The following is a 25,250-nucleotide window of genomic DNA, read 5'->3' as shown; positions in this document are numbered from 1 at the left end:
GAGGGACACCGTCACTTCCGCTCCCTCGGCCGACAGGCCTGCCCTCCCTGCTCACCTGTGGTAGGCCTGGGACAGCTGGTAGGACATGGGCGCGAAGGGCAGAGCGCGGTTTTTCTTGGGGCCCAGCGTGTGGTTGACCCGGCGCCGGTTGACTAGGCTCCTCCGCTGGTAGTCCACGAAGGCCTTCACCAGGACCTGTTCCTTGTAGTCCCGGTACAGGCGGAAGGTCTGCAACACAGCAGGCCAGGCGTGAGCGGGGCTCTCCAGCCAGCAGGGCGTGGGGGTGGGAAGTGGATACACAGACGCCATGGCTGATCATCCACGGAGGAAGGCTGCTGATGGCGGGGGGCGGGAGAGGCTGGGAGGCCGGAACGGACACTTGGGGTGCAGTGGGGGAGAGCCCAGAAGAAGCCCGCAGCCCCGTGGGCAGCCTTGACCCACCAGCACATCCCCTTAGAGAGTGCAGAGGACAGGCAGGCGGAAAAGGCAGGCTGCACCCGCGCCTACTCTGGATGTATGGATGCTGGGAGCCGACGCAGAATCATCTCTGATACCGGGTATCCTTCAGCTCCCACCTGAGCCATTGGCAGATCTGCTTGGGCCGATCTACTCTGAGTATGTTCCAGAAGCATCCAGGCTGTGCCACGGTCTGTCTGGGTCACACCACGTTGCTTCTGCCTGTGACTGCCTATTCTTCCGGCTTCTACCTAGGGCTCCCTGCCCCCACCTCTGACCGCTCTGCATGGCAGGCAATGTAGCCCTTTTATGCCTATATCAGACCACATGTCCTTCCCTGCCTCAAAAGCCCTGATGGCTTCCCTCTGCAGGGGGACCACACAGTCCTAACACTGGACCCTCAAAGAATTCCCTAACCTCATCCCTGTGACCTCCCACTCCTTGCTGCCATGGGTGGGGGTCCCTGGAGAAAGGTTCTGCATCCCACTTGGGGTCAGGCGACCTCTCTCATGTGTCTTTCCATGCCCTGGGGAAGTCAGGGAGAGTGACAGCCCTTTGGCACCACTGTTACAGTCCAGGCCCCACCTGGAAACAGAGTTGAAGGAAGGAAAAGTGAGGCTGGGACAAGGCCCCACTGGGACGCAGGGACCAGGCTCCTGCTGTACCCTGGGGGCTGGACTTTCTCATGTAAAAGGTGGTTGGACCCACCCTTGAGGCTGTGCCAGCTCTAACTCCTACTGGGCAGGAGAGCTTGTCGGGGTCCTGCCCCCTCCACTCCGGTCTATGGTCTCCGGGGGTGGGACCTGGGGTCCATGTGCTCTAAGAGCTGTCCAGTTGACTCTGAGACGCCCTAAAGTTTGGGACAGCATCCATCTAAACACATCAGCGGGATAAGAAACACCACCAGCCCTTTGTTCTCTAACTTCTTCCTTCAGGTTCCAAACTGGCTTGACTTCGTCAAGTAAGCTGTAGGAGCTGAATTTTAAGTTGTGAGATTAAATACAAACGTAGATAAGGCCTACTTGGAACACACTTTTGTGATCATTAAAAATAAGGGCTTCTCTGGTGGCTCAGGGGTAATGCAGGAGACACGGGTTTGATCCCTGGTCCGGGAAGATTCCACACGCTTCAGAGCAACTAAGCCCGTGAGCCCCACTGTTGAGCCTGTGCTCCAGAGCCCGGGGGCCACAAGTGCTGAGCCCATGCGCCACAACTGCTGAAGCCAGGCACGCTAGAGCCTGTGCTCGGCAATGAGAGGCCACTGCAATGAGAAGCGTGCTCACTGCAACTAGAGAAGCGCCCACGCAGCAATGAAGACCCAGCACAGCCAAAAAAAAGGGAAAGACGCATGAGTTCGTGCAGCAGACTCCTCTCCGCTGGGGCCTTGGAGCCACACAGACTCAGGTTTGATGAACGAGCTCTGGGATCTTGGTCATGGGCTTTTTAACTTCTCTGAGCCAAGTTTTCACACCTATAAAGTACTAAGCCCACCACTTTCCCAAGCTCAGCACAGGGTCAAGGAGATCTGCCTTCTCCTTCGTCCTCATTCAGCTACAATCCAAGCAGCATCACGGTTCTAGTATGTTCTCAGGAGATGTGCAAGACTCAACGCCCGCAGAAAGGCAGCTTCCCCACCGGGGGACGTTTTCTAACAATCAAACTATGTTGACACTTGTCCACTATAATTGGAAAAGATATGCTACATAGCCAATTAGTTTCTCAGTTCTTTTGTCATGGCTCATTTCTCCTTCTGCCTAATTGTCTGCCTTCAAAGTTAGATTCAAAACCTCAGCCCTGGGAGAGATTTTGGAGGTCACCAGATCCTGTGCCCATACTTCAGTGAATGGGTGGTGGGGCGGGGGGGTCTTCCCTGGCAGTCCAGTGATGAGAACTCAGGCCTTTCACTGCAGTGGCCCAGGTTCAATCCTTGGTTAGGGAACTACTAAATCCTGCTAGCCATGTGGCAACACCAAACAAACAAAAAAAGATGAATGAAGATTTGGCTGGAGCCTCGGGGAGCAATTAGGCCCCCTGAGACCTCATAGGTAAGAAGAGAAGGGGCCCCAGCCTGGGAAGGGTCCCAAGTCCTGGAATGCTGCTGCAAAGGACGCTGTGTCCCCAACGCCCACCTGGAACGACTGGCAGATCTCCATCTGTCTGTCCGAGAGGGCCAGCGTGCTCTGGATCAGGTTCTGGAGCACCAGGAAGTGGATGTCATCCACGCTGCAAGAGATGCGGGGGCGGGTAGCGACATGGCCACGTGAGATGGGGGGCAGGTGCAACAGGGCCACGTGAGCCCACAGACCACGTGAGATGAGGGGGGAGCGGACAGGGTCATGTGAGTCCACGGGCCACAGGCCACCGCTCATCCTGCTGGTGGATTCTACCTCAAAAAACCTTTCCAATCTCCTGACAGTGATACAAATGTTTCAACTAGTCATAAACCCAAACAAAAGGAATGAATGGTGGTTTTTACCCCTTACTGACTGGTCCATTTTCGAAGGGAAAAAGTTTTATTCTAGCGGGTAAGGGGTGACATAACCTAGGAATAAGTTTTCATGACAACGAACATGTGTGGTTAGTGCTTCCATTTTTTTTAAATCCAGGTTTATTTATATTAATTTTTAAACTTTTGGAGTATAGGCTGAGATGGTTGGATAGCATCATCAATTCAATGGACGTGAGTTTGAGCAAACTCGGGGAGATGGTGAAAGCCAGAGAAGCCTGGCGTGCTGCAGTCCGCAGGACTGGTAAGAGTTGGACACAACTTAGTGACTGAACAAGAACAACACAGTCGATTAGTGCCGGGAGCCGGCATATTGCATATTGAGTGCATATTGCATATTGAGTGCAGCACTTTCCACAGCATCATCTTTCAGGATCTGGAGTAGCTCAACTGGAATTCTATCACTGCCGGTAGCCAGCGTGAGGTACTCCGCCCATGACAAAGGTCATGAGGAAGGAGGCTCGGCACACGCAAAGGCGGGATCGAGCCTCAGGAGTCCCCCTGGAAATTCTTGAGCATCTACCCCCAAAATCAGAGTCTGCCTACTTTCTGCTTTGTGCTTTCACCTACACCTCTGACTTTATGGGGGGCTGTCCCCCACTACCTCTCTGAAAAAAGAGTTAGCTTACAGCTCCAGTTAATAATTCCTGGGTGTGACAGTGTTTAACCTACAAACTCCTTTGGAAATCCTCTAGCCTGCCTGAATAGGTTTTTCCGGCCACATGTGTTTGTTCAGAGCCTCCCAACTGTGAGAGGCAGGAGATGTTCTAAACTGTCTAAACACAGATTCTTTTGAGTAGTTAAAAGATTGATTAGAAATTGTATTGGTGAAGGGATTTTCACTTGTTGGGCCAATGTTTGCTGCTAAGTTTCCATATCCCTTACCTGCTGTGTCCCTGGCAGTGTATTGATTAATATAATTGGTGTAAATAGTAGCTTTAATGTTTGTAACCTGGGACCCTTGAGTTAATTCTTTTTCTTGTTGTAGCCCACCACACCTTTGCTCTGTAGGAATGCAACTTTATCTAATGCTTTTGGAGGGTGGCTCCTGACCAATCACCTTTAGAGAAAAATAAGTTTTCTGAAGAAAAGGTCTTAAAATGTTAACAGGCCTCCGGGCCAGAAGATGATGCAAATCACCTAAGCTTTTGCATATGATAAGTTTGCAGGAAGAAAGCCTGGTTTGCTGCCTGACTCTACCCCTTCCCCCATTATCCTCTATGCATAACTTAAGGTATAAAAACTACTTTGGAAAATAAAGTGCGGGCCTTGTTCACCGAAACTTGGTCTCACCATGTCGTTCTTTCTCTTACCTTCTGGCTGAATTATTCAGCCTCTTTTCTACACTGAATTTCCTCACTGAGCTATCCTTATTTCAACCGCTTTTCTCCACTAAATTTCCTCACTGAGCTATCCTCATTCTATTACTCTTTATATCCTTAATTAACATTTAATTAAGCAATTGTCGCCTGATCTTCGCCTAAGCCGTCTCTCCTTCGAATACCCTGGATCAGCCAGGGCTGGTCCCCGGCAGATTAGCAATGCTGTGGTAGGTGAACAGCGAAGGGATTCAGCCATATATTTTTTTCATCCAATTTTAAACAACTGTTTCTCAAATAAGAATAGGCTTTTCACTGAATACAGACCTAAAAATCAAATATTGATTATGCCAGATGGAAAGAAAGGCTGAGTTTTCTAACCCGCATTTTCCTTGGGAAGTTCATGGGCTACAAGTTCATACCCCTTCTCCAACCCGTCCTCAGGCTGGGCTGGTGACAGGCGAGTTGATGGGTTGGCCTGCTTTTCCCATGAAGGGCCACATAATTTAGTCTCCGTGGGCCCCATGGTTTCTGTTGCAGCCCCTCAGCTCTGACGTTCCGCCCTGAAAGCAGCACGGACCACACATGGAACGGGCGAGGCCGTGTTCCAATAACACTGTATTTCCAGAAATGGGCACCAGGCTAGATTCGGCCCTCGCTGATCCCTGAGCCAGGCTGCAGGCAACCCAGTGAGGCGACCAAGGAAAAGGCGCAGGGCCTCCAGCTGCTGTTGTTCTTTAGTCACTTAGTCATGTCCACTCTGCGACCCCATGGACTGCAGCCCGCCAGGCTCCTCTGTCCAGGGGATTCTCCAGGCAAGAATACTGGAGTGGGCTGTCATTCCCTTCTCCAGGGGATCTTCCCGACCCAGGGATCACACTGGAGTCTCCTGCACCGGCAAGCGGATTCTGTACCACTGAGCCACCTGGGAAGCCTCGGGCCTATGAGTACTTGCCTCTTAAGTTCATCCTCTTTCATGACTTGATCTTTTTTGTCTCCAATCACCAAAACTCGGTATCTGCATAGGAAACAGAAGAAGCGCTTGTCAAGGGAACCCAGCCGACCTTTCTGAGCCAAGGTGATGCTCGAGTGAGGTGGCTACTATCAGCTAAACGTTGGAAAAAAATAATTGGTAAACTCCCTAAAATTCAAACTCATACATGTAAATTAAAATGAGAAAACACTGCGTTCTGCCCAGTGAATGAGCGTGTTGTAAGAACGAGGGTCGGAAAAATGAGGAATGTTTGGTCACTGACCATCTTGAGGCGATAAGGGGACATGTTAACTTGTAGACAGTGACTGTTAACTGTTTCCGGAGGAGGAAGACAGCTGTGGGCTCATCACGATGAACAACAAGCACAGAAAGGAGCCCGGGAATAAATAACCTCACAGGGGAGGAGCTGTAGGTGATCGTGTTACACGTTAACTCCCCATCTATTTTTCTGCGCTCCATGCAATTTTTAAATTAAAAAAAATTTTTGGAGGCCACACCATGTGGCACATGGCATGTTAATTCCCCAACCGGGGATTGAACCTGTGCCCCCCGCGTTGGAAGCGTGGAGCCTCAACTACTGGGCTGCCAGGGAAGTCCCCCTGAGATCCATGTAATACTGTTTTACTGTGTTTGGACCAAGCAAATAAAAATAAACCACAGAACTCTATGAAAAAACCCACGGCCATTTATTTGTAAGTCACGTCTTGGGTTTCTACAACACTAAAGTCAAAATTCATCTCTGCAATAGTAAATTCTTCCTAAAATTTAGCAGTAAGACAAAACATCTTTTCAGAAGAATGTGAACTGGTTTTAGTCAAACGAGAAAATATTTGGGACCATTTTTCTCTCTTACTTTGCCTGCCAGAATGCTCAAGATCAAATCTAGTGGTCAGCTGTTACAACTGGAACTTTTTTTCTTTCCTCTAGATAGGTCATGAACTCACCTTTACAAATCTTTGTCTTCTTTAATAACTTAAAGTTGGCCCATGTGTTTATTAAAAACACGTGGGGATAGAAGTTACAGGTAGGTAAACAAGCTGCCTGAAACACTTTCACGACTGAAGACAAAGCACAGCACTTAGGAGTTCTGGGTAAGAGTTTGCAGCAAAAGCAAAATCTATAAGCAACTACAGAGTGCTCCTTGGCCCTGGCACAGAGTGGGCAGGACACGAACTAGTTGCTGGGTGAATGAAAGGATGAGACCTCCAACCAAAACAGAGGGCTGGCTGCAGAGGTACCACACAGCTCACAGTGGGACCTGACAGATGGACGTCGTCTCTAGAGGAAGAAATTTGGAAATACAGTGGCCACAGGGACTATGCTGATGAGGATGGTGAGGAGAAGGGATTCACATCTGGATGAGGCAGCAGAAACAGGCCTGGTTCAACAGCACTCAAGATTTTAAAACTGCACAGATTCTGGGAAGCTCAAGTGTGTTCCTCTCCAGGTGCCCAGGGGTGGAGCTGTAAAGAACAGGGGCTCTGGGGTCAGACCCACCTAAGTTCAAATCCTGGCCTGGGGCGTACTAGCACCATGACCTTGGGAAGCTTCGTACATCTCAAGGTTTCCTTGGGCATAAAATAAGCAATCTTAAAAGCACTCCAATATCTGAGCAAGCCCGGAGTGAGCCAGAGCAGGGCCGCACCGGAACGGAAGGGAGCACCCCGTGGGGTGTAGGGGATGGCGGCGTCTCCCCAGTTTCAAGCCCCCCGGAGAGGAGACGAGAAGTGCAGAGTCAGAGGGGCACAGGGCTCGCTGCCGGGTCAGGTGAACGGCTGGTGGGGGATGCGCCTGTTGCTGGTGACGCACCCTCTTGCCCCAAGACCACACAGAACCTTCCTGGAGGAGCCTTACCTGGCAAACAGCTCCTCGAGCGTGTCTGGGATTTCAAGGTTTGGATTCTTTAGGGCTGAACTGAACTTCTCTCTAAGCTTTGCCACAAATTCTTTAAACTCGCTGGCACAAACCTGTTGACGTGAGAGAACGAGACCTTAAGCCCCTTCTCTCCTTGAAGGGAGGTTTCACTAACACACAATAAGAAAAATCCTGGAGCAAATGCCCAGAGCAGCGTGCCCCCAGAAACCCAGAGAGAAACGCTGTCTCCTGTGCCCTCTCCCAGCCCCCGAGACCACTGGGAAGGTGCCGGGTGCTCACCACTCTGGAGCCGGCGAGCCTTACACCTGCACTGCCAGCGCTTGTCCCCAAGCCCTGAACACATCCCAGGGAGTCCCTCCAATCAGCAGCCTGTGTCCCCTCATCACCCCCCTCCCTCCTCTGTGCCTCACCTGTGCACATCGGCCTCCACCCCCACACTCAGCCGTGAGCCCCAAGCCAGCCCCTCCTCCTCTGTACCCACCCCATGTCCGCCCAAGACCAGACCTGGATCACAGCGTGGCCCCTCACTGCCTCGCCACCCCAGGCTCATGCCTCCAACTCCTCCTCCACGGTGTGGCCGGCAAACCCACCCTGTTACCCTGCCAGCCGGTGCCAGGGCTATAGGACAGGGTCACGCTCTTTCCTGATGCCTCTCGCTGAGGCCCTCCCACGGGGCGCCTCGCCCCTCTTCCTTGTCTGCCTTTCCTTGGCTGGTCCCTCGTCTCTATGGTCTGGGCTCAGTGGTGACACATCTGAAGGGCCCTGTGTGATAACAGACGGTCGCCTACTTCCTTCATCCCATTCTTCCCTAGCGGTGGAGCCAGCCCCAGCGTGGTGTGGGCAGGCAGCCTGCCCAGCCTTGGGGGTGAGTCAGGACGGATCTTCTGGAAACGGCTGTCCCCTCCTCCCTTGACACAAGGGCCCTCTCCCCACTTCTTCCTGCCTTGGGATTCTGTTGTGAGATGTCAGCCATGAGGTGACCAGCATGAAGATGGAAAGCTGACCCCCGGGGATGGGGAATGAGTGACAGAATGAACCTGGGACCCTGACGACGTTTCTGCTCTGCTGCCCCATGAGGGACAGCCGACTTCCGGGCTGCTTAGCACAGTGTTAGGTTTTCCTCTGTCACTTGCATCAGTCAGTTCAGTCGCTCAGTCAAGTCCGACCCTCTGCGACCCCATGAACCACAGCACGCCAGGCCTCCCTGTCCATCACCGACTCCCGGAGTTTACCCAGACTCGTGTCCACTGAGTCACAGATGCCACCCAACCATCTCATCCTCTGTCGTCCCCTTCTCCTCCTGCCCTCAATCTTTCCCAGCATCAGGGTCTTTTCAAATGAGTCAGCTCTTCGCATCAGGTGGCCAAAGTATTGGAGTTTCAGCTTCAACATTAGTCCTTCCAATGAACACACAGAACTGATCTCCTTTAGGATGGACTGGTTGGATCTCCTTGTAGTCCAAGGGACTCTCAAGAGTCTTCTTCAACACCACAGTTCAAAAGCATCAATTCTTCTGCGCTCAGCTTTCTTTATAGTCCAACTCTCACATCCAGACATGACTACTGGAAAAACCATAGCCTTGACTAGATAGACCTTTGTTGACAAAGTAATGTCTCTGCTTTTTAATATGCTGTCTAGGTTGCATCAGAAGCACTCCTAATTCTCCCTCTGTGACCTCAGCACCCTGTGCTCTCCTGTGGGGTGGCTACACTGTTCTGTGATGTCCACTTCTCTGCCTGACTCACTGGCCTCGGCTGGCACCAAGGCTGGACACACACACAGCGGAGTCCAGTGCTGGCTCAACAAATCAGGGGTAAGCAGACTGTGAGCCGCATGGCAGAGGAGTCTGGGTCTGGAAACATAAGCTTCCTTCCTGGTCAGTCCCTGTCCCAGCCCTGCCCACAGAAAACTCAAAGAAAACTCATCGCCTATCCGTGAGCTTTCCAGACGTCTAAATGTTTGTAATTTCTGAAGAGCTGCCCTACTTTCTTAACAAAATAGACCCAAGGCACAGCAGCGTTGCCAAGAGGCAAGCCAAATTCTAATTGTCTTTAAAAAACTGATGCTGGATGCCAGATCAAGAGAGGTTCACAGCCAAAAACCTGACAAGTCAATTTCCCAGATGAGCGCGGGAAAAGCCCAGGCCTGCACGGCCGGCAGAGGGACCCAGAGGACCAGACCTCTGTGTCTGGAAACCTAGAAACCCTTTCCTTAGGGCAGGCTGCGCCCAGCCACCGCACGGCACCCACCTTTGGGTTTCCGTAGTCACCTTTCCGACTCAGGAACTCCCCAACAAGCGCCTTATCCTGGTACACCTCGGCGAGGCAGACCCTGCAGGAAAACGGACCACAGGGAAGCCTGGGCACTGCAACCATGCCCACGTTCAGAACCACCCAAGATTTCTAACGCTGCTGGCGTCAGCTAATCATGAAGTGTGACCGGCTTGTGTGCCTGCTGGGTGATCGCAGCTTTCGGAAATGAAGGATTCGGGGTCAGCCTGTTACTGCATACACTTCACACCTCGGCCTCTCCAAGCTCCCACTCTCCTGCCCCTCACAGGGGTTTGGCCAGGACTCTGGGAAAGATCTACGTGGAAGCATATCATAAACTTAAAAACAGGCCCCAGGGGTTGGTATTAAGAGCTCCGGGCTCCTCCATTACCCTTGTCCACCACATCCTTCTTCACATCTCTATGGTGACAGGACAGCCTGACCGCCCTCCAGGAAACAGAGGGAAGACAGCCAGTGTGTGCTGAGCTCCTGGGGGCCGGGCACTTCTGACCCTCACAAGGAGCTTGTAAGGAAGAGGCTGTCATTCCATTTCACGGCTTGGCGAGCTGTAGGGACCCCCTGCCCCTGAGGTCACACAGAGGCCAAGGGTCAGGTGGAGCCCTGCTCACAGGTGGGGAAACAGCCTCTGACGGGGTAAGTGCCCCGTCCCAGGCCCCACGGCTCTGAACTGCGGTGAGGACGGAGACTCAGGCCTCCAAGCCCTGAAAGCCCTCTCATCCCCTGCCCTGGCCGCTGCAGGACGAGAGCAAGAGCGTCAGGCGGGGGCCGGGAAGCCCAAGTCCAGACCTCACTCACTGCAGCTCTCCGTCACCCAGCAAGCACCCATCCTCTCTATGCGCCTGTTTCCACTTTGGGAAAAAAGAGGACTTTGGACCAGGGGATCATAGCCTTTTCTGATAGAACATTTTAAGAGCATTCCACATGCCGGGCAAGTGGCTTCACACAGGAAGGCCCCCTGGTGTCTAACCCAGTGGTTCTCACCAGGAGCGATCTGGGCCCCGTGGGAGATGTGTGAAGACACTTTTTGCCGTCACAGTTGGGGAGGGGGGGTTGCTACTGGTGCCTAGTGGATGGAGACACGGATGCTGTTAAACATCCCACAGAGCATAGGATGCCCCACACAAATGATCCGGCCCCATGTGTCAGCAGCGCTGAGACCCAGAAGCCCAGAAGAGCTGAATCTCCTCCATGGTCAGGGCTGGGTGCCTTCCCTCCAAGCTGGCTGACTGCACGCAGCCCAGGGCTTGGGATCAACCTGGAGCCGAGCTCTCTCACTGACCCATGGCACGGGCATCAGCTGGTGGGAGTTGTTTCTCCCAACCCTGCTTGGGTCCCCTCCTGGCCCCACCCTCCTGCTGGCTGCAACCGGAGAACATCTCTGGCTTCACAAGGCATCCTGAAGTCTAAACAACACCTTATGTGTGCGAGTGCCCGGAATCACACCCAGCCCCCCGGATCAAGGGCCACCTCACTAACGGCCTCCAAAACACATCTGATGTGCTCCTGGAAGACTCAGACTTTATCCACCTGGATTCTACAGCCGACTCCTAAGCAGATGGGATGAAAAAAGAGGAAAGAACAAGCGAGAAGCCCGGGGACACCCTCGACGGGGAGTTCCGGAAGTTCAAAGGCGGCTTACTTGTAGTTCAGATAGGCTTGTGGGTTTTTGATTATGTAGCGAGCTCTTCGTCCAACCGACAGGGAGGTTTTATCCAGAGACTCTTCCAAGGTCGAGTGCAGGATGTCCCGCACAACCTGCCAAGGGACGAACGGGCCCTTCACCTGGATCAGACACAAGCCGAGATGGAAGGTCAGTGGCCCCGGAGCCCACGGCACGGGCCACTAGTGTGAGGGAGGGGAGTCGGCCTGTGCAGCCTCTTCCCTCAGCAGACACACAAAACTCGGCCACAGTTACTGGGTACTGACCACGGGCCTGGCGCCAAGTAGGGGCTGGGAAGAAAGGAGTAAGACAAACCCTTAACATCCAATGGGAAGCGTCTCTGGGTGACTAACAGAGGTGCCTGGAGGGTGCTGGGTAGTACTGACTAGAAGGCAATGTTAGGGGAGCTCAGGAGGTCTGTGACATGGTTTGTGGAGGGTTGTGCTCAGAAACGCTGTGTGTGGCGCCTGCGGTCACACTGATGGCAACAGAACGCGCAGAGTCCCGGGCTCAGGGCCCCCCTCAGGAAACACGGGCAGGAAAATAGAGCCCAGGCGAAGAAGGGGCATGATGACAAGGTTTTTTTCTTAGTGCCTGAGCATGAGGGGGCCGGGTGTGAGTCGGGTGTGAGTCTGGTGTGAGCTGGAGTGAGTGAGTGGAGGCTCCATGTAGGCCTCTCCCATCATCACCATGATGAGACAAGGGCCAGGCATGAGGGACAGCAACACGCCATCAGGTTCCTCCTGGCAGAAGGGGCCGGGATGCAATTTAGGAACGCACAAAGAGGTAAGAAAATGATTAAGCAAAGGGGTTTAATGAGCTTAAATTAAAGGCAGAGAGCAACACACGGCCTCTGGGTGGGTGTCTTTGGCCGGTACGGCAGAAGGACAGGAAACACTGACTATGCTGTGAAGCTGCCTCACCCGTTCTGCCTGGTGGTGTTACTACCTGCCGGGGCCCCGGACGGGAGGCTGGCGGAGCCCACACTCCTGGGGGCTTCTATGGACCAGCCTGATGGGACACTGGCCTTGGTGTGGCTGGAAGGTGGGGCATGAACCCAGGCGTGAGCCTGGGGCCATAGCTACGCAAATGCGTAAGAAGCCTCTCTGCCTCTAGAAGCAGCCACTCCAGCGGGCCAAGAGGGACCAGAAGCCAGAGGAGCAGCGTGACATGTGTGTGGCCAAGGGGCGGAGCGAGGGCGCAGTAACCACTTCCTTTCGGCAGATCAATGGTGCCTTTCCAGAGATGATAAGCAGTAAATGAAAGATAAACAGGACTATTCCAGGCAGATGAGGATGGGAGGCGGGGAGCAGGCAAGGGACAGAATCCCGGTGAAGAGACAGCGAGTGCAGCTCTCAGCTGTGTGACGCTGCTTGTTGTTGCTGTTTACTAAGTCACGTCCGACTCTGCAACCCCATGGACTGTAGCCCGCCAGGCTCTTCCGTCCATGGGATTTCCTAGGGAAGAATACTGGAGTGGGTTGCCGTTTCCTTCTCCAGGGGATCTTCCCAACCCAGAGATCAAACCCGCGTCTCCTGCACTGGTAGGTGGGTTGTTTATCATCTGAGCCACCAGGGAAGCCCGAGCTGTGTGGTGTGCAGCCAGGCAAAGACACAGATGTATGAGCTGAAGGCTGGAAAGAAAGGTGCAAAAGTGAGTGTGGGGTTCACTGGGAAAATTCTGGGAGATGCTTCTCCCACGGGCCGAGTGGAGTAGATGCGATGAGTGGTCCCAGGGCCATGCTCCTCCCTGTGTGGGTCAGAAGAGAAAGAGCCTCCCAGACGAGAGGGACTCACAGTCAGAGGGCTGGAAGCTGGGGTGGGGTGGAGAGGCGAGTGGGATGAGGGGGCGCACCTTGGTGTTGAGGACATTGCTGGCGATCCGGCAGAGCATGAGCAGCCCGTCCTCCTGCAGTGACCAGGTGACCCGCAGCCGTGTCATCCTCTGCAGGGCGCTCTGGTCCGCCTCGTCATGGTAACGCCTTTTGTTCTTGTCTTCCGGGAGCTCTTCTAAGGCGGGGATAGCACAGGGGGCTTTGAACAACTGTTTGAGAGCTGTCATTCCAGAAAGCAGAAGGGTCCCTACCCAGTGGGTGGGCCTGGATCAAGGTGTCAGTTATCAGCATCTTATCAAGTGGGGAGTCATGTCAACTAGCCATAAAAGACTCAGCCCAACGGGACAGATTTTTTTTAACCCCTTTCATCATTTCTGTTTGGTCAGATTTCATGGTGACAGGCTGGGCAGCCTGATGCAGCCGGTTATCTGCCTGCCTCCAATCTTTCCCTCGGAGGCACTGAGCCCTCTGAAGGTGCCTAGCCTCTCTCAGAAGCCCTCTGAAGGAACCTGCTCAGGGCGTGCTCTCCAGATAAGTGGGACCCCACCATTCCCTGCTCTGCGACCTCAGAGATGCTGTGTACACTCTGGTGCAGCAGGGCGACAACAAGGCCCACTGTCCAGGGTTAAGTAACTTCAGGACTGACCCAGACGCCTTAAAAGCACCTAGAGCAGTGCCTGGTGCAAAGGAGCTGTTACCTAAGTAATATCAAGCACAAACATTATGCAATATTTGCTGGGTGCCAAACACTGGCTTAAGCTTTTTACATATATTCACTTACAATAATAATACTTGGCAACCATGCTAGGAGAAGGATACAACTATTATCCCCATTTGGCAGGTGAGGAATCTGAAATGCACAGAGACCCAGCACCTTGCCTGAAGTCAAAAATCCTAGGAAGCGGCAGTTAGGATGGGAACCCTGAGCTCTAAAACCACTGGGTTTCCCCAGACTCCACCCTCCGCTCCCCTCCCTGCTGGGAAACACTGGCAGGAGTTCCAAAGGCAGATGCCATATGCTACCGCCAATTCTAAAAGACTGTTTGCTTAGTGAGCATATTTCAAATGAGAGCAGGAGAAAAGTGGGCAAGATCATTTGCATTCAAAGCAACACCACCATTGGATTTTGCTTTGCAGTGAATTCAGGTCTTTTCGAGCCAATCTGATCTTACACGTATCTGGACAGGCTAAACGGAGGGGGCCGTTTCAGCTGATGGGAAGCTATTTGTTATGAGCACCAGCTGAGTAAATCACTAAAAATGGGTTCCTGTTAAAGCATTCTGCTCTCAGCTGAAACAGCTAAAGCTATCAGATCATTGTTAAAACGCATGGTCCACTGAAATGACATAAAAGTGACTAAAAACCAGGACACTGGTCTCCTTGCTGCCCTCCTTCACTGTGAATGATGCCCGAATGAAGAATTCAAAATGGGAATCGAACAGGTGCCGTGCACAAGGGGTTCACAAGATCCAGAGAGATCCCGCAGGCTTAAATGACTCCCGCGCTCCCTCTGATTTAAAAACACAACTTGAAACTTTGTCCTGAGTACAAATGCTGATGTTAAAAGGTGAACCAAGAGAATAATAGGATTTGAACCGGCTGTGATGAGGCCTTGGCTAAGGATTTTTGCAAAGGTTTTTTTTTTCCCAGTTGAGATGAAATTAAAAATGTGAACAGAAGGAGTCACTAACTGAAATGGCTCTATATACTACCGTATATAGACTGAGAAAGCAGCGGGGGGGATGTATAGAAAGTTCAAGGCCCTCTCAGCCAACAGGCTGGGCTTGGAAAACAAAACACAACCACACAGTTAGCGCTGCAAGCGGAGGGGGGAACCGGAGTCTGAGGGCAGCACTCAGGCCGGGCTACAGGGAGGCTGCTGCCCGTCCCTGGCTGGACCGGGCAAAGGCGAGCCCCACAAACACAAACAATCATGGCCAAACCTTTCTTCTTCCTCTTGATCTTCTTCCCTGGGTCCTTCTTCAGCCGTTTGCGCTTCTGGCTTTTCCCACCCTTCACTTTCTGGTTCCGCTCCAGCGTGGGCTCTCGCTCCACCTCGACGTGCTCATCTCTGTCGGCACACAGCCCCGATCCAGCTCGAGCGTCTCCCCAGACCGTCAACCTGCCGTTGCCTGGAAACAAGCAAAGGAGCCTGGCATTGCAGAAGGCCCCCGCAAAGGCTGGAACACGGCGCGGCGCAGGGGTCCCACCGGCCCAAGCTGGCCCCGTGTCCGTCTCTGCTGAGCTCCCGGCCCATGTACCTCCGGCCCCAAGAGGCATCGGGCGCTTGGACAGAAACGTCTGCAGCCTCATCGTGAGCCCGTTCTCCGACGTGGTGGTCTCCTGAAAGACAAGGATGGCACTGAAGTGTGAGCTTCACTGGGCCCCCAGGAACCCAGTGCAGCCACAGCGCTGAGTGTTGAGTCCCTGATGACGAGGCGGCGCAGGGACCGCCACCTTCCTGTGGCACACACACCCCGTCTCGTGGGACCTGGCACACACACCCCATCTCGTGGGACCACTTAGACTTTCCTTTCTTTCTTTTTAAAAGGAATACTTGTACTGATCGAAGAATAAATTAGCATCCATGGGGGGAAAGAAAAAAGAAAGTCAGGTAGATATTTACAAAGTCCTGCTGTACCTTCAGTACTTACGGATGCAATTACTCGTGTCTCTGGTCAATTTTGGTTTGGCCAATTCAAAAACTGTGAGCTGGGACTTTCCTGGTGGTTTAGTGGTTAACAACCCACCGGCCAATGCAGGGGACACGGGTTCAATGGTCTGGAAGATCCCACATGCCGCGGGTCAACCAAGCCTGTGCGCCCCAACTACAGAAGCCCGAGCACCCTGGAGCCTGCGCTCCACAACGGAAAGAAGCCACCGTAATGAGAAGCCTGAGCACTGCAATGAAGACCAGCCCCCTCTCGCCACAACCAGAGAAAGCCCACACACAGCAATCAAGACCCAGGGCAGCCAAAAACAGAAACAGAGTAAGTAAATCTTAAAAACAAAATCTGTGAGCCAGGGAAGGGAGAGGCAGGTGAGTAGTGATGGCCGGGGACTGGGTGAGATGGTCCCAGGACGGACGCCCACCTTTTTGGCCTTGTCCATGATATAGCTGGTCCAGATCCAATTGCGCTTCAGGTGTGCGTAGAAGCTGGAGTCGAGCCCCGCGGCTCCCAGGCCGTCTCCGGGGATGATGCCTTCATCCACGACCTCGCGGCTGCCCCTGGGAGTCGGGAAATAAACAGACACCGAGCCTCCTTGGGAACTGGGAAGAGAGCCCGTGGAGTGGGTGGGGGCATGTACCGCAACTGCTACCTTCCCACAAAGACATCTGACAGGTAGCAGTAAAGAATTTGTCAAAAATCCAGATTTTTATGTAAAAATCCCAGTTTTTGAACTTCGGCAACTGGTTCTTTTTAGTTTTTGACAATGGGGAGGCTAACTGCCTCATGGCTGGGGCCAGAGTGAGCCATGGCCACCAACCCGCAGCCCCACAGCAGGGACTCAGGCCTCCAGGTCCGACAGGGAGCCTGACTGCGGGGGGGCAGCCCACAGCCTGCAGGACGAGACCCCTGCGGCTGTGCACTCGGGGACGGGCGGGACGCACATGGTGTACTCCATCATGGCACACTTGCGCTCCAGCGTGTACTTGTCCATGGCGTTCTCCTGCTCCTTCTGCATTCTGCCCTCCTCATCGCTGCCCTGGTCTGGGCCGCTGCTCTTCCGGGCGCGTGGGCAGCGCACTACGCCTAGGAAAGAGACACGAGCCCCGCTGAAGACACCTTTCTGCCAATGTCTGCTGCTGGGTGGCAAGAGGAGTGAATTCCCTTTCTGGGACTAGGATCCCCACCAGGGAAGAGGGGCTGAAACCGGTGGACCTCTTTGCACAAAACATCTTACATCATCATGTCGCGGGGGAGCAGGAGGAAGAGTTAGTTAGTAAGGCTGGTGGGTGAACCTGAGAAGAGACTGCACAGCCTGGATTCTATAAAGGCGGGAAGGCGAGCAGGCGACCAGAGAAACCCCAGGCCTTCTTTCTTCCTGGTGGAGGCCGCAGGGAGCCACATGCCACAGGCCCGGGCTTACCCAGGGGCTCAGTGGTAAAGAACCTGCCTGTCGATGCAGGAAACACAAGCTCGATCCCTGGGTTGGGAAGATACCCTGGAGGAGGAAATGTTAACCTACTCCAGTAAAGTATCCTTGGCCTGAAGAATCCCATGGACAGAGGAGCCTGGCGGGCTACAGCCCCTGGGGTCGCAAAGTGTGGAACCACGACTGAGCGTCTGAACAACAACAGACACGACCACACAGCTCTGGGGTACGCGCACTGTCTCTTCACCAGAATCCCTGAGTGCCCTCTGCAGAGATGCATTTGCTGAGAGGAGAAAGTAAGCAAACTGCACTTCTTGAAAAGAAATGTGAAACATGATTAAAACCTTTGCTTGAGGGGCTTCCCTGGTGGTCCAGTGGTTAAGAATCTGCCTGCCAATGCAGGGGACCTGGGTTTGATCCCTGGTCCAGGAAGATCCCATGCGCCGTGGGACAACTAAGCCTGTGTGTCACAACTGCTGAGCCTGCGCCCTAGAGCCCGTGCTCCGCAATAAGAGAAGCCACTGCAATGAGAAGTCCAGTCTCCACAACTAGAGAAAGCCCGTGCATAGCAATGAAGATCTAGCACAGCCATAAACAACCAATTAATTAATTAAAAGAATTGCTTGAGTCAGGCCAGGGAAGGTTATGATAATCTGCAGACTATCAAAGAGCCTCCTGCAACATGGTCAGCTGGAGACTTCAGCCTGACTGGTGGCAAGGGGCAACAGGCAGAGCCCGTGCCATGCACCTCTCAGCCAGAGCTTCAAGTGAAACGTCTGGTTCAAGCTTCCCCTCAGTTCCACGAGGGGGCAGCGGCGGTGGTGTTCCCGGATTAGAAATGAAGAAACTGAGGCTCAGGAGGCTCCAAAGAGCTCACCCAGGGTCGTGTAACTGAATGGACTGCGAACCTAAGAGGACCTCAGGCGATGCCTCACCTGGCACCGCCAAGCTGCGTGTTGGGGACGCAGCCTTAGGCCACCCCCAGGACTGCTGAGCCCAAGTCCCTGGACGGCACCCAATAACCCGCATTTCAGCATGCTTCCCCAGAGCTGCCGGTGCACTCACGCTCTGTGAGCCCCACCCTGGAGGATGCCCACATCTTATTATATGATGCTTCCCCTCGGTCTGTGGGGCAGAACCCCCTTGGCCCCCGCAGATGTTTGCTGATTGAAGGGACAGTCAATGTCTGATTATCAAACTCAATAAGCCTCCCATATTTCGGCTCAAGAACACAAAAAGGGATAGAAATTCACCCGTTGTCAAGCCTGAAAGACTTTGATGCAAATAACATACTGGTTCGCGAATTTTTATCTAGTATAAAATGCAGGGGAATCAGGGCACTTTAAAATCTGCAATGCTAAAAGCCTCGCTCATTGCTGCTGCCAGAGGAGCCTACAAAACACACTGTTTCTAACATTTGTCTGGACCCATTAAATGATCTATACAAATGCTCGTTAGCCTCTTAGCATTAAACAGTTCTACCCAAATCACAGGCTTTCCTGGTAGCTCAGGGAGGCTCAAGTTCAATCCCTTAGTCAGGAAGATCCCCTAGAGAAGGAAATGGTAACCCACTCCAGTATTCTTGCCTGTCAAATCCCATGGACAGCAGAGCCTGGCAGGCTACAGTCCATGCGGTTGCAAAGAGTCTGACACGACTGAGCACACATCAACACAATACACATGTGGCTCCTGCTTTGCAAAAATCAAAGCGTAACCTTGATCTTCAGGCGCTGTGACAGGAGGAAGACAGAAGTCCTCTCCCAGGTGCAAACGGAATGCAGCATCCTTCTCCTGGGAGAAGTGGCAAGACAGGACCCGAGGAAAACTGGCTTAGAGGAAAGAGCACCAGAATGGCGGTTCTATCGCCTTCTACAAACCCTCCATTCATTCTTATAAACATGTTCAGGATGTCGCCTGTGTATCAGGCACTTTGAGACACACTGGGGATGAACGCCAAATCTCCTGTGCTCAAGGGATTCCCAGAATGACATCAGATGACAGCAAAGATGCTGGAAAGGCTTTCTCGGAGAGAGAATGCTTGAAGTAGGGGCGGCTCGGAGAAGACGACGCAAGCCAACGCCTAACACAAAGCCCAAGCCACCCAAGCAATGGGCAGTCCGGTCAGTTCCTCCTCCAGACCTCCCCACTGCCCTCTGTCCTTCACTGTCACCAGAGGACCCGAGTCACAGTCTCCAGCTGGCCTCCCTGCCCCTGCTCTGGTGCCTCTCAGTCTATGGTCCACACAGCAGCCAGGGCAGCTTTGAAAGACATGAGATCTTGACTTACAACCACCAATGGATTCTCGCTGCTCCAAGAATAAAGCCAAAGTCTCAGGCAAGTTTGGAAGTTTGCAAGTTCTCCTGCAAGTGTCCTACAAGGCCCCCGAGTCTGACTCCTGCTTGCTTCTCCATCCCAGTGGTCAGTCTCCCTCCACATACACTGGCCGATTCTGCTTCTTAGCTCTGGTCATGCTGGCTCGGCCTCATCCTTTAGAACTCAGCTCAAACTCTCCTGCTCAGAAAGGCTGCTTCCTGACCAGCCTAGGAAAATACCTTCGATCCGACACCCGGTGCGTTTCCTCCCCAGCACTTAACGCACTCTGAATCTCTGTGCTGTGTGTCTTCCCCAAGAGAGCACAAGGCCTGCTGCTGTGTGATGTGCGTACGGGAAAGCGCACACAAGGTGTTCAGTAAATACCTACTCAACGCGCCCAGTGAATGAAGACAGAAGTGGAGCTGTCCACTCAGTGGGGTGGGGGCTGGGGGCCCTCCCAGGTAAGATCCATCACATTCCTTTCTAAGAGAGCTTCCAGGATACTCCAGGCCTCGGGGGACAGTCTGAAAACCAGCAGGCGGTTTCTCTCCAGCTCTAACCCCACAGAAAGGAGGGAACACAGGGAGTCCCGTAAAGACGGCTGGTACCTAGTGGGGTGTTGAGGCAGACGCACTGCAGATCGAACCAGTAGTTCTCCACGTCCTGCATTGAGTTCAGGACATATGAACGCCTCTCGAAGGGCCGGCTGCTGCGGGCCACATTGTAATGGGGGTCACAGGTGGTGGTGTCCACGATGCCCACGTTCTTCTTCAAGTAGACAAAGACCTACGAGGGAGACAGCGGACGGTGAGGGGGAAGCGCAACCTCAGAGTCGGGTTAGAGTCTGGAAATGCTCAGGACCAACCAACTTCGACTGCGTGTGAAGGCCGTTTACCTGATCTTTATCCTGGAACTTCTCTGTGGGGCCGAACTGGAGCAGCCCCATGAAGCAGAGCCTCTGAAGGTTCTCCACCACCGAGAAAATGAAACGTCTGTAGGCAGAGGGGGTGGCGGGCGCTCAGTCATTATCAGGGGGTCAGATGGGAGTGAGGGATGGGACTCGCTGCTTCTCCCCTCTTCTACCTGTGGGACCTCGAGGGCGGGCTTTGGGCCTGCACTGAGCTGAGACCCAGGACCCCTAGCCCATCACCACCCAGGGCAGTGGGGCACTGCTTCTACACAGGGGGGCTTGAGATCAAAAGTAACAACAGGAAAACCCACTTCATGACCTGCAGTCTTTATCAGCAGATTTTACTTTTAAAAGAACCTTGCAATCAAGGGCTAAAATGTCCCGGCCCACACTGCAATTGCCTCTGTGCTTTACGTAGGTCACAGAGTGGCTGAATTAATGACCTGGGGTCTCTACAACCTGGAAAAAGCAGAAACCTTTCCTTTTCTGGGTCAACCGTTACTCAGAAGCCTAATTCGGAGGGGCCTGCCGGGAGCCTCAGCTGCCCCGAGTGACCGCAGGGACCTCACCTCTTGTACAGAAGCTGCTGCCGGATGGACCTGGGGAGAAAGCGGATCAGCGTGTGCTTCTTCAGGGGGTCGTTCAGAAACTCCTCGAGGTGGTCCACCTAAGAGAGATTTTCAGTGCTCAGCTCACCCTGGAGGCCAGGGCAAGTTCCAAGAGCCGTGAAAAAACACTCAGCACTACGTTCTGGGCTGAGGTCTCACTGAGCTGGGTCATCTGCCCCATGGGGACCTGGATCCTCCTACTCCCCACCACCTCCCACATCGCTCTCTCAGCCCTGACACCCCTCCCCTCCCACCCTTCTGCCACAGTGCTGGGGACCGAACACGTGGCCTCACTCACTGCTGGTGGGCATACAATGTGCTACAACATTCCTGGGGGAGCACTGGGAGACGAATATATTTATATTTAAAAGAAAGAAAGAGGGGACTTCCCTGGTGGTCCAGTAGTTAAGACTCAGTGCTCCCAATGCAGGGGGCCCGGGTTCGAGTCCTGGTCAGGGAACTAGATCCCACGTGTCACAACTAAGACCCTGAGCAGCCAAATAATTTTTTTTTTTTTGAAGATAAAGGATGTTTATTGCCTTTAAAGCCATTGATTCTGCTTCTATCCTTACCCTTAGAGAAAAAATTTTAGGAGCTACCCACAAATACAGCTACTAAAAGGTATTAATCATCGTGTCACTTACAACACCAAGAAACTGGAACTTAAACACCCCAAAATACAGTACTGGTTAAATAAACTAGGGTATGTGCATAAAAGGAATACCATGGAGGGAGGTGGGAGGGGGTTTTGGGACAGGGGAACACATGTACACCCGTGGCTGATTCATGTCAATGTATGGCAAAACCCAGTACAATACTGAAAAGTAATTAGCCTTCAATTAAAATAAATTAATTTTTTAAAAAAGAAATACTATGAATTTACTTAGTATCAAGTTAAAACAATGGTATGGAAAACACAATACATTGTTCAGTGGTAAGAACAGATTATCATCTGTATGATATCACAGTATGATCTCAACTCAGTATTTTTTTAAGAAAGGAAGCTCTCATATATACACACATTCATGTTCATACACACACGGCATAGGAAAAAAAGACTAGATGAAAACACAGGTAACACGAGCAGCGATGTCTCTGAGTGATACAGTTATGGCATTTCTATGGTAATTTCCGTTCTCTCCTTTTTTCTGTATTTACTGAATTTGTAAAAACATTTTATTGCTCTACCGTAACTGTCTACTGACTTATCTAGAAGGAACAAGTCTTTGAAATATTTCCCTTGACCCACCGTCCATCCAACCCCCACAACCTACCCTGCCTGCTTGCCTGCCTATTTAATCCATCTGTCTGTCTATCTGGCCAGCCACCCGTCACCCAGCCAGCTACAGCTGAGCGCAGGTCCCCGGTGTGGATGGAGCCGCGACACCAGCCCCTGCAGCGGCCTGGGAGTCGCCGTACCTTGTAGCTGACTTGCACGACCTGGGTGAAGATGGACAGGGGCAGGCACAGAAGCAGGTCGCTGACCAGGGCCCAGCCGAAGCCGAAGTCCTTGTGGACTGGGATGGGGGGGACATAGCGCTTCCACGAGGCTTCGTCCACGAACACTAGGAGAAGACAGGGGTCACTCCCCAGACTCCCGGTCTCGGTGCTGCTCTCTCCTCCCTGGTCCTGCTTCCCTCTCACCACAAACTTGGGCAAAACCCTCCCCGTCGGGCAGGAGGCCCAGAGGCTCAGGAAGGCTGGGTGATGTCTGTATAGTGATTGGGGCAGTTCAGATTATAAGGACGAGGCGCCGCCCCGGCTCCCCGCTGGACCCTGCTGTGGCGTCCTGGCCCAGGGCATCTCACCGGTCTCCGTGGCGAGCTCCACTTCGCCCTCCCAGGTGTCCTTGGGTGCGGCATCGAAGGAGGCCTCCAGGTCGCTCCTGGAGGAGGACGGGACTCCTGCCTTCCTTTCCGAGAAGCTCAGCTCCTCCACCGTGGTAGGGTGCCCGTAGATCAGGTACCACAGAAACATGTGGATCACCCGCAGGCGAGGCATTTTGGGCAGAAACCCTAGAGAGCGCCCCAGTCCAGGAACTGGGGCGAGAAGGAAGCAGGGTGGTACGTGAAAACCCCAGGCTCCCTTCGGTTCACTTGATTCAAAAACGACCGAGGGCCACTGGGTCCCAAGGAGACAGCAAATGCTTGCGTCCTTGTGGGACTTACTTCCTAGACGACAGACAACACACTACCTAAGATAGCACACTGGATGGAAACAGCTGATGCAGATGATAAAGCAAGGAAGGGAGAGCAGGGCGATACTTGTGCAGAGGCCTGAGGGGGCGGCCTGGAGCTGGTGGAGTGGGCCATGCAGACACACACACCCCAGGGCGAATGCAACGTGCCTAGCTTTCGTTCCTGGTGGCTCTGCTGGTAAAGAACCCACTTGCCAATGCTGGAGACTCCAGAGACGCGGGTTCGATCCCTGGGTCAAATCCCCTGGAGGAGGAAATGGCAACCCACTCCAGTATTCTTGTCTGGGAAACCCCATGGACAGAGGAGCCTGGTGGGCTACAGTCCATGGGTTCACAGAGTTGGACACGACTGAGTGCACATCCACACGCAGCATACTGGGGAAGGGCCAGGAGGCCCAAGGGACGGGGCAGAGCAAGGAAGCAGGGGAGTGGGAGGTGAACCGCGGGGAGCAGGGAAGGGGTCCTCCAGGACAGGCTCAAGGCTGTTCTTCTAAACACTCCAAAATCAGGTTCTTCTAAAGAGCTTATTTCTTTGACACCAAGTACCCCCTGACTTGCCCCAGACAGAAGAGACAGGTGAGAGACAAGATGTGGCGGGGAGGACAAGGGGCCCAAGGGCCCCTCCTCCGGCGCCAGGCCTAGACCCTATGAGGAGCCCTTGGCTGCCTCTCACCCCGCCAGGCACGTGCGCTGCTTGGGTGCACGTCCTTGTGTGAGTTCCCCTCCCCCATATGCACTTTCTAACTGAGAAGCCTCGAGAGGAAAGGCCGAGCCCACGTGTCTGGAGAACTCAGCAAGTGGGGTCCCTCCTGCTAGGCATCCCCGGCCGCTGGGGTCCCCGCCAGGACGTCTCCGCCTGAGGTCTGTGCCCTGTCACCGCTGGCCCCTCCACCAACGTGCACGCTGTGACCACAACTGCAACTGAAGCTCTGACTACGAAGGCCAGGCTGTGTGCACGGCCCAGCAAAGCTGACGTCCGAGCAGCTTGGTGCAGGGGTGAGGGAGTTGCTGTTGTTCGGTCGCTCGGACGTGTCCCACTCTTTGCAACCCCACGGACTGGAGCCCACCAGGCTTCCCTGCCCTTCACCATCTCTCGGAGTTTGCTCAGACTCCTGTCCGCTGAGTTGGTGACGACATCCAACCATATATCCTTGCTGACGGGAGGCAGCCCTGTTGGAGACCTGCATCCTGGAAAACTGGATGAACGCTCATACTCATCAGTGGCTGTAACTCCCAGAGGCTGCAGGGTCGGGAAAGGCAGAGATTTTCAGTGGTTTACCGAATGATCCGGCTCAAGGATACTCAGCAGAAGGAGCTTTGTGTGTGTGTGTATGTGTTAGTCACTAAGTTGTGTCCAACTCTCTTATGACCCTGTGGACTGTAGCCTGGCAGGCTCCTTTGTCCAGGGGATTCTCTAGGCAAGAACACTGGAGCGGGCAGCCATTCGCTTCCCTGAGGGTTCTTTCTGACCCAGGAATTGAACCTAACGTCTCCCACATTGCACCTCATTCACCATCTGAGCCACCAGGGAAGCCCCATCAAATAAAACACAACTGGACCCTGACAAGGAGCGGCCTTTTACCTACGACAGGGTGGTAGTTCTTCAGCTGGGTTACGCCCATTTTCTCATGGGTCTTTTTCACCCGTCCACCTTCTGGTTTCGAGGAGGCACTTGGCTGAGCGTCTCCTGATCCACTCGGGCCCTCTTCTCCTTGACTTTCCTCTTCGGCTTCCTCTTGAGGCACTGGAGGCTGGGGCGCTTTCATCCTGAAGGTCACAGGCAAGATGTGAAGACAGTACGTGAGAAAACCAAGGGCTGAGAAACGACAGGGTCTGTCCTCAAGAATTTGGCCCTGCGGAGTCAAATCAACCGCCCACAGGGGCCAGACAGGTGATCGTAAATGGACAAATTGTGTCAGGGCACTGGACATGTGGGGGTGACCTGGAGAGTAAACCCCCACCTCCGGGGCAGCTACTACCTTGAGAGCAAGGCGGCCTACTGTGCGGATCCTCTGACACTTTCATCCATGCCAGAAAACAGGAATGGGACGCGAAATTAACTGTGCAACTGATTCACAGCACCTATGGCTGAGGCACGGCTGGCCACACAAGCCAGCGTCTGCGAGTCACATCCAGCCCTGCGCCTGCTCGGGCCCCACCTCTACTTTAAACTCAACCGAGAACATTCT

The 25,250-nt window shown here is 53.5% G+C and overlaps 1 protein-coding gene across 2 annotated transcripts in view; it reads right to left on the bottom strand.

Moving 5' to 3' along the window:
• The window catches only part of GTF3C1 (general transcription factor IIIC subunit 1), a 79,822-nt gene that overhangs the window by 9,150 nt on the left and 45,422 nt on the right, over positions 1 to 25,250 (bottom strand). For both annotated transcript variants that reach the window (XM_086375191.1, XM_086375190.1), the window contains exons 14-30: positions 24,644 to 24,828; positions 22,673 to 22,903; positions 22,284 to 22,429; positions 20,826 to 20,923; positions 20,242 to 20,338; positions 19,955 to 20,132; positions 16,549 to 16,690; positions 16,029 to 16,164; positions 15,197 to 15,278; positions 14,879 to 15,067; positions 12,956 to 13,110; positions 11,081 to 11,223; positions 9,400 to 9,481; positions 7,130 to 7,242; positions 5,237 to 5,299; positions 2,586 to 2,679; positions 56 to 228 (exon numbers count right to left, since the gene is read on the bottom strand). In XM_086375191.1, the coding sequence (XP_086231317.1) occupies positions 56 to 228; positions 2,586 to 2,679; positions 5,237 to 5,299; positions 7,130 to 7,242; positions 9,400 to 9,481; positions 11,081 to 11,223; positions 12,956 to 13,110; positions 14,879 to 15,067; positions 15,197 to 15,278; positions 16,029 to 16,164; positions 16,549 to 16,690; positions 19,955 to 20,132; positions 20,242 to 20,338; positions 20,826 to 20,923; positions 22,284 to 22,429; positions 22,673 to 22,903; positions 24,644 to 24,828 (2,307 nt within the window). The remainder of the gene's footprint in view (positions 1 to 55; positions 229 to 2,585; positions 2,680 to 5,236; positions 5,300 to 7,129; positions 7,243 to 9,399; positions 9,482 to 11,080; positions 11,224 to 12,955; positions 13,111 to 14,878; positions 15,068 to 15,196; positions 15,279 to 16,028; positions 16,165 to 16,548; positions 16,691 to 19,954; positions 20,133 to 20,241; positions 20,339 to 20,825; positions 20,924 to 22,283; positions 22,430 to 22,672; positions 22,904 to 24,643; positions 24,829 to 25,250) is intronic.

Source organism: Bos grunniens, chromosome 25 (genome assembly GCF_055505025.1).
Source record: "Bos grunniens cultivar Pamir isolate PY7600 chromosome 25, Bosgru_T2T1.0, whole genome shotgun sequence".
Taxonomy (NCBI): Eukaryota; Metazoa; Chordata; class Mammalia; order Artiodactyla; family Bovidae; genus Bos; species Bos grunniens.
Note: the sequence above shows the minus strand (reverse complement) of the source record. Positions and strands in the feature narration are given on the sequence as shown.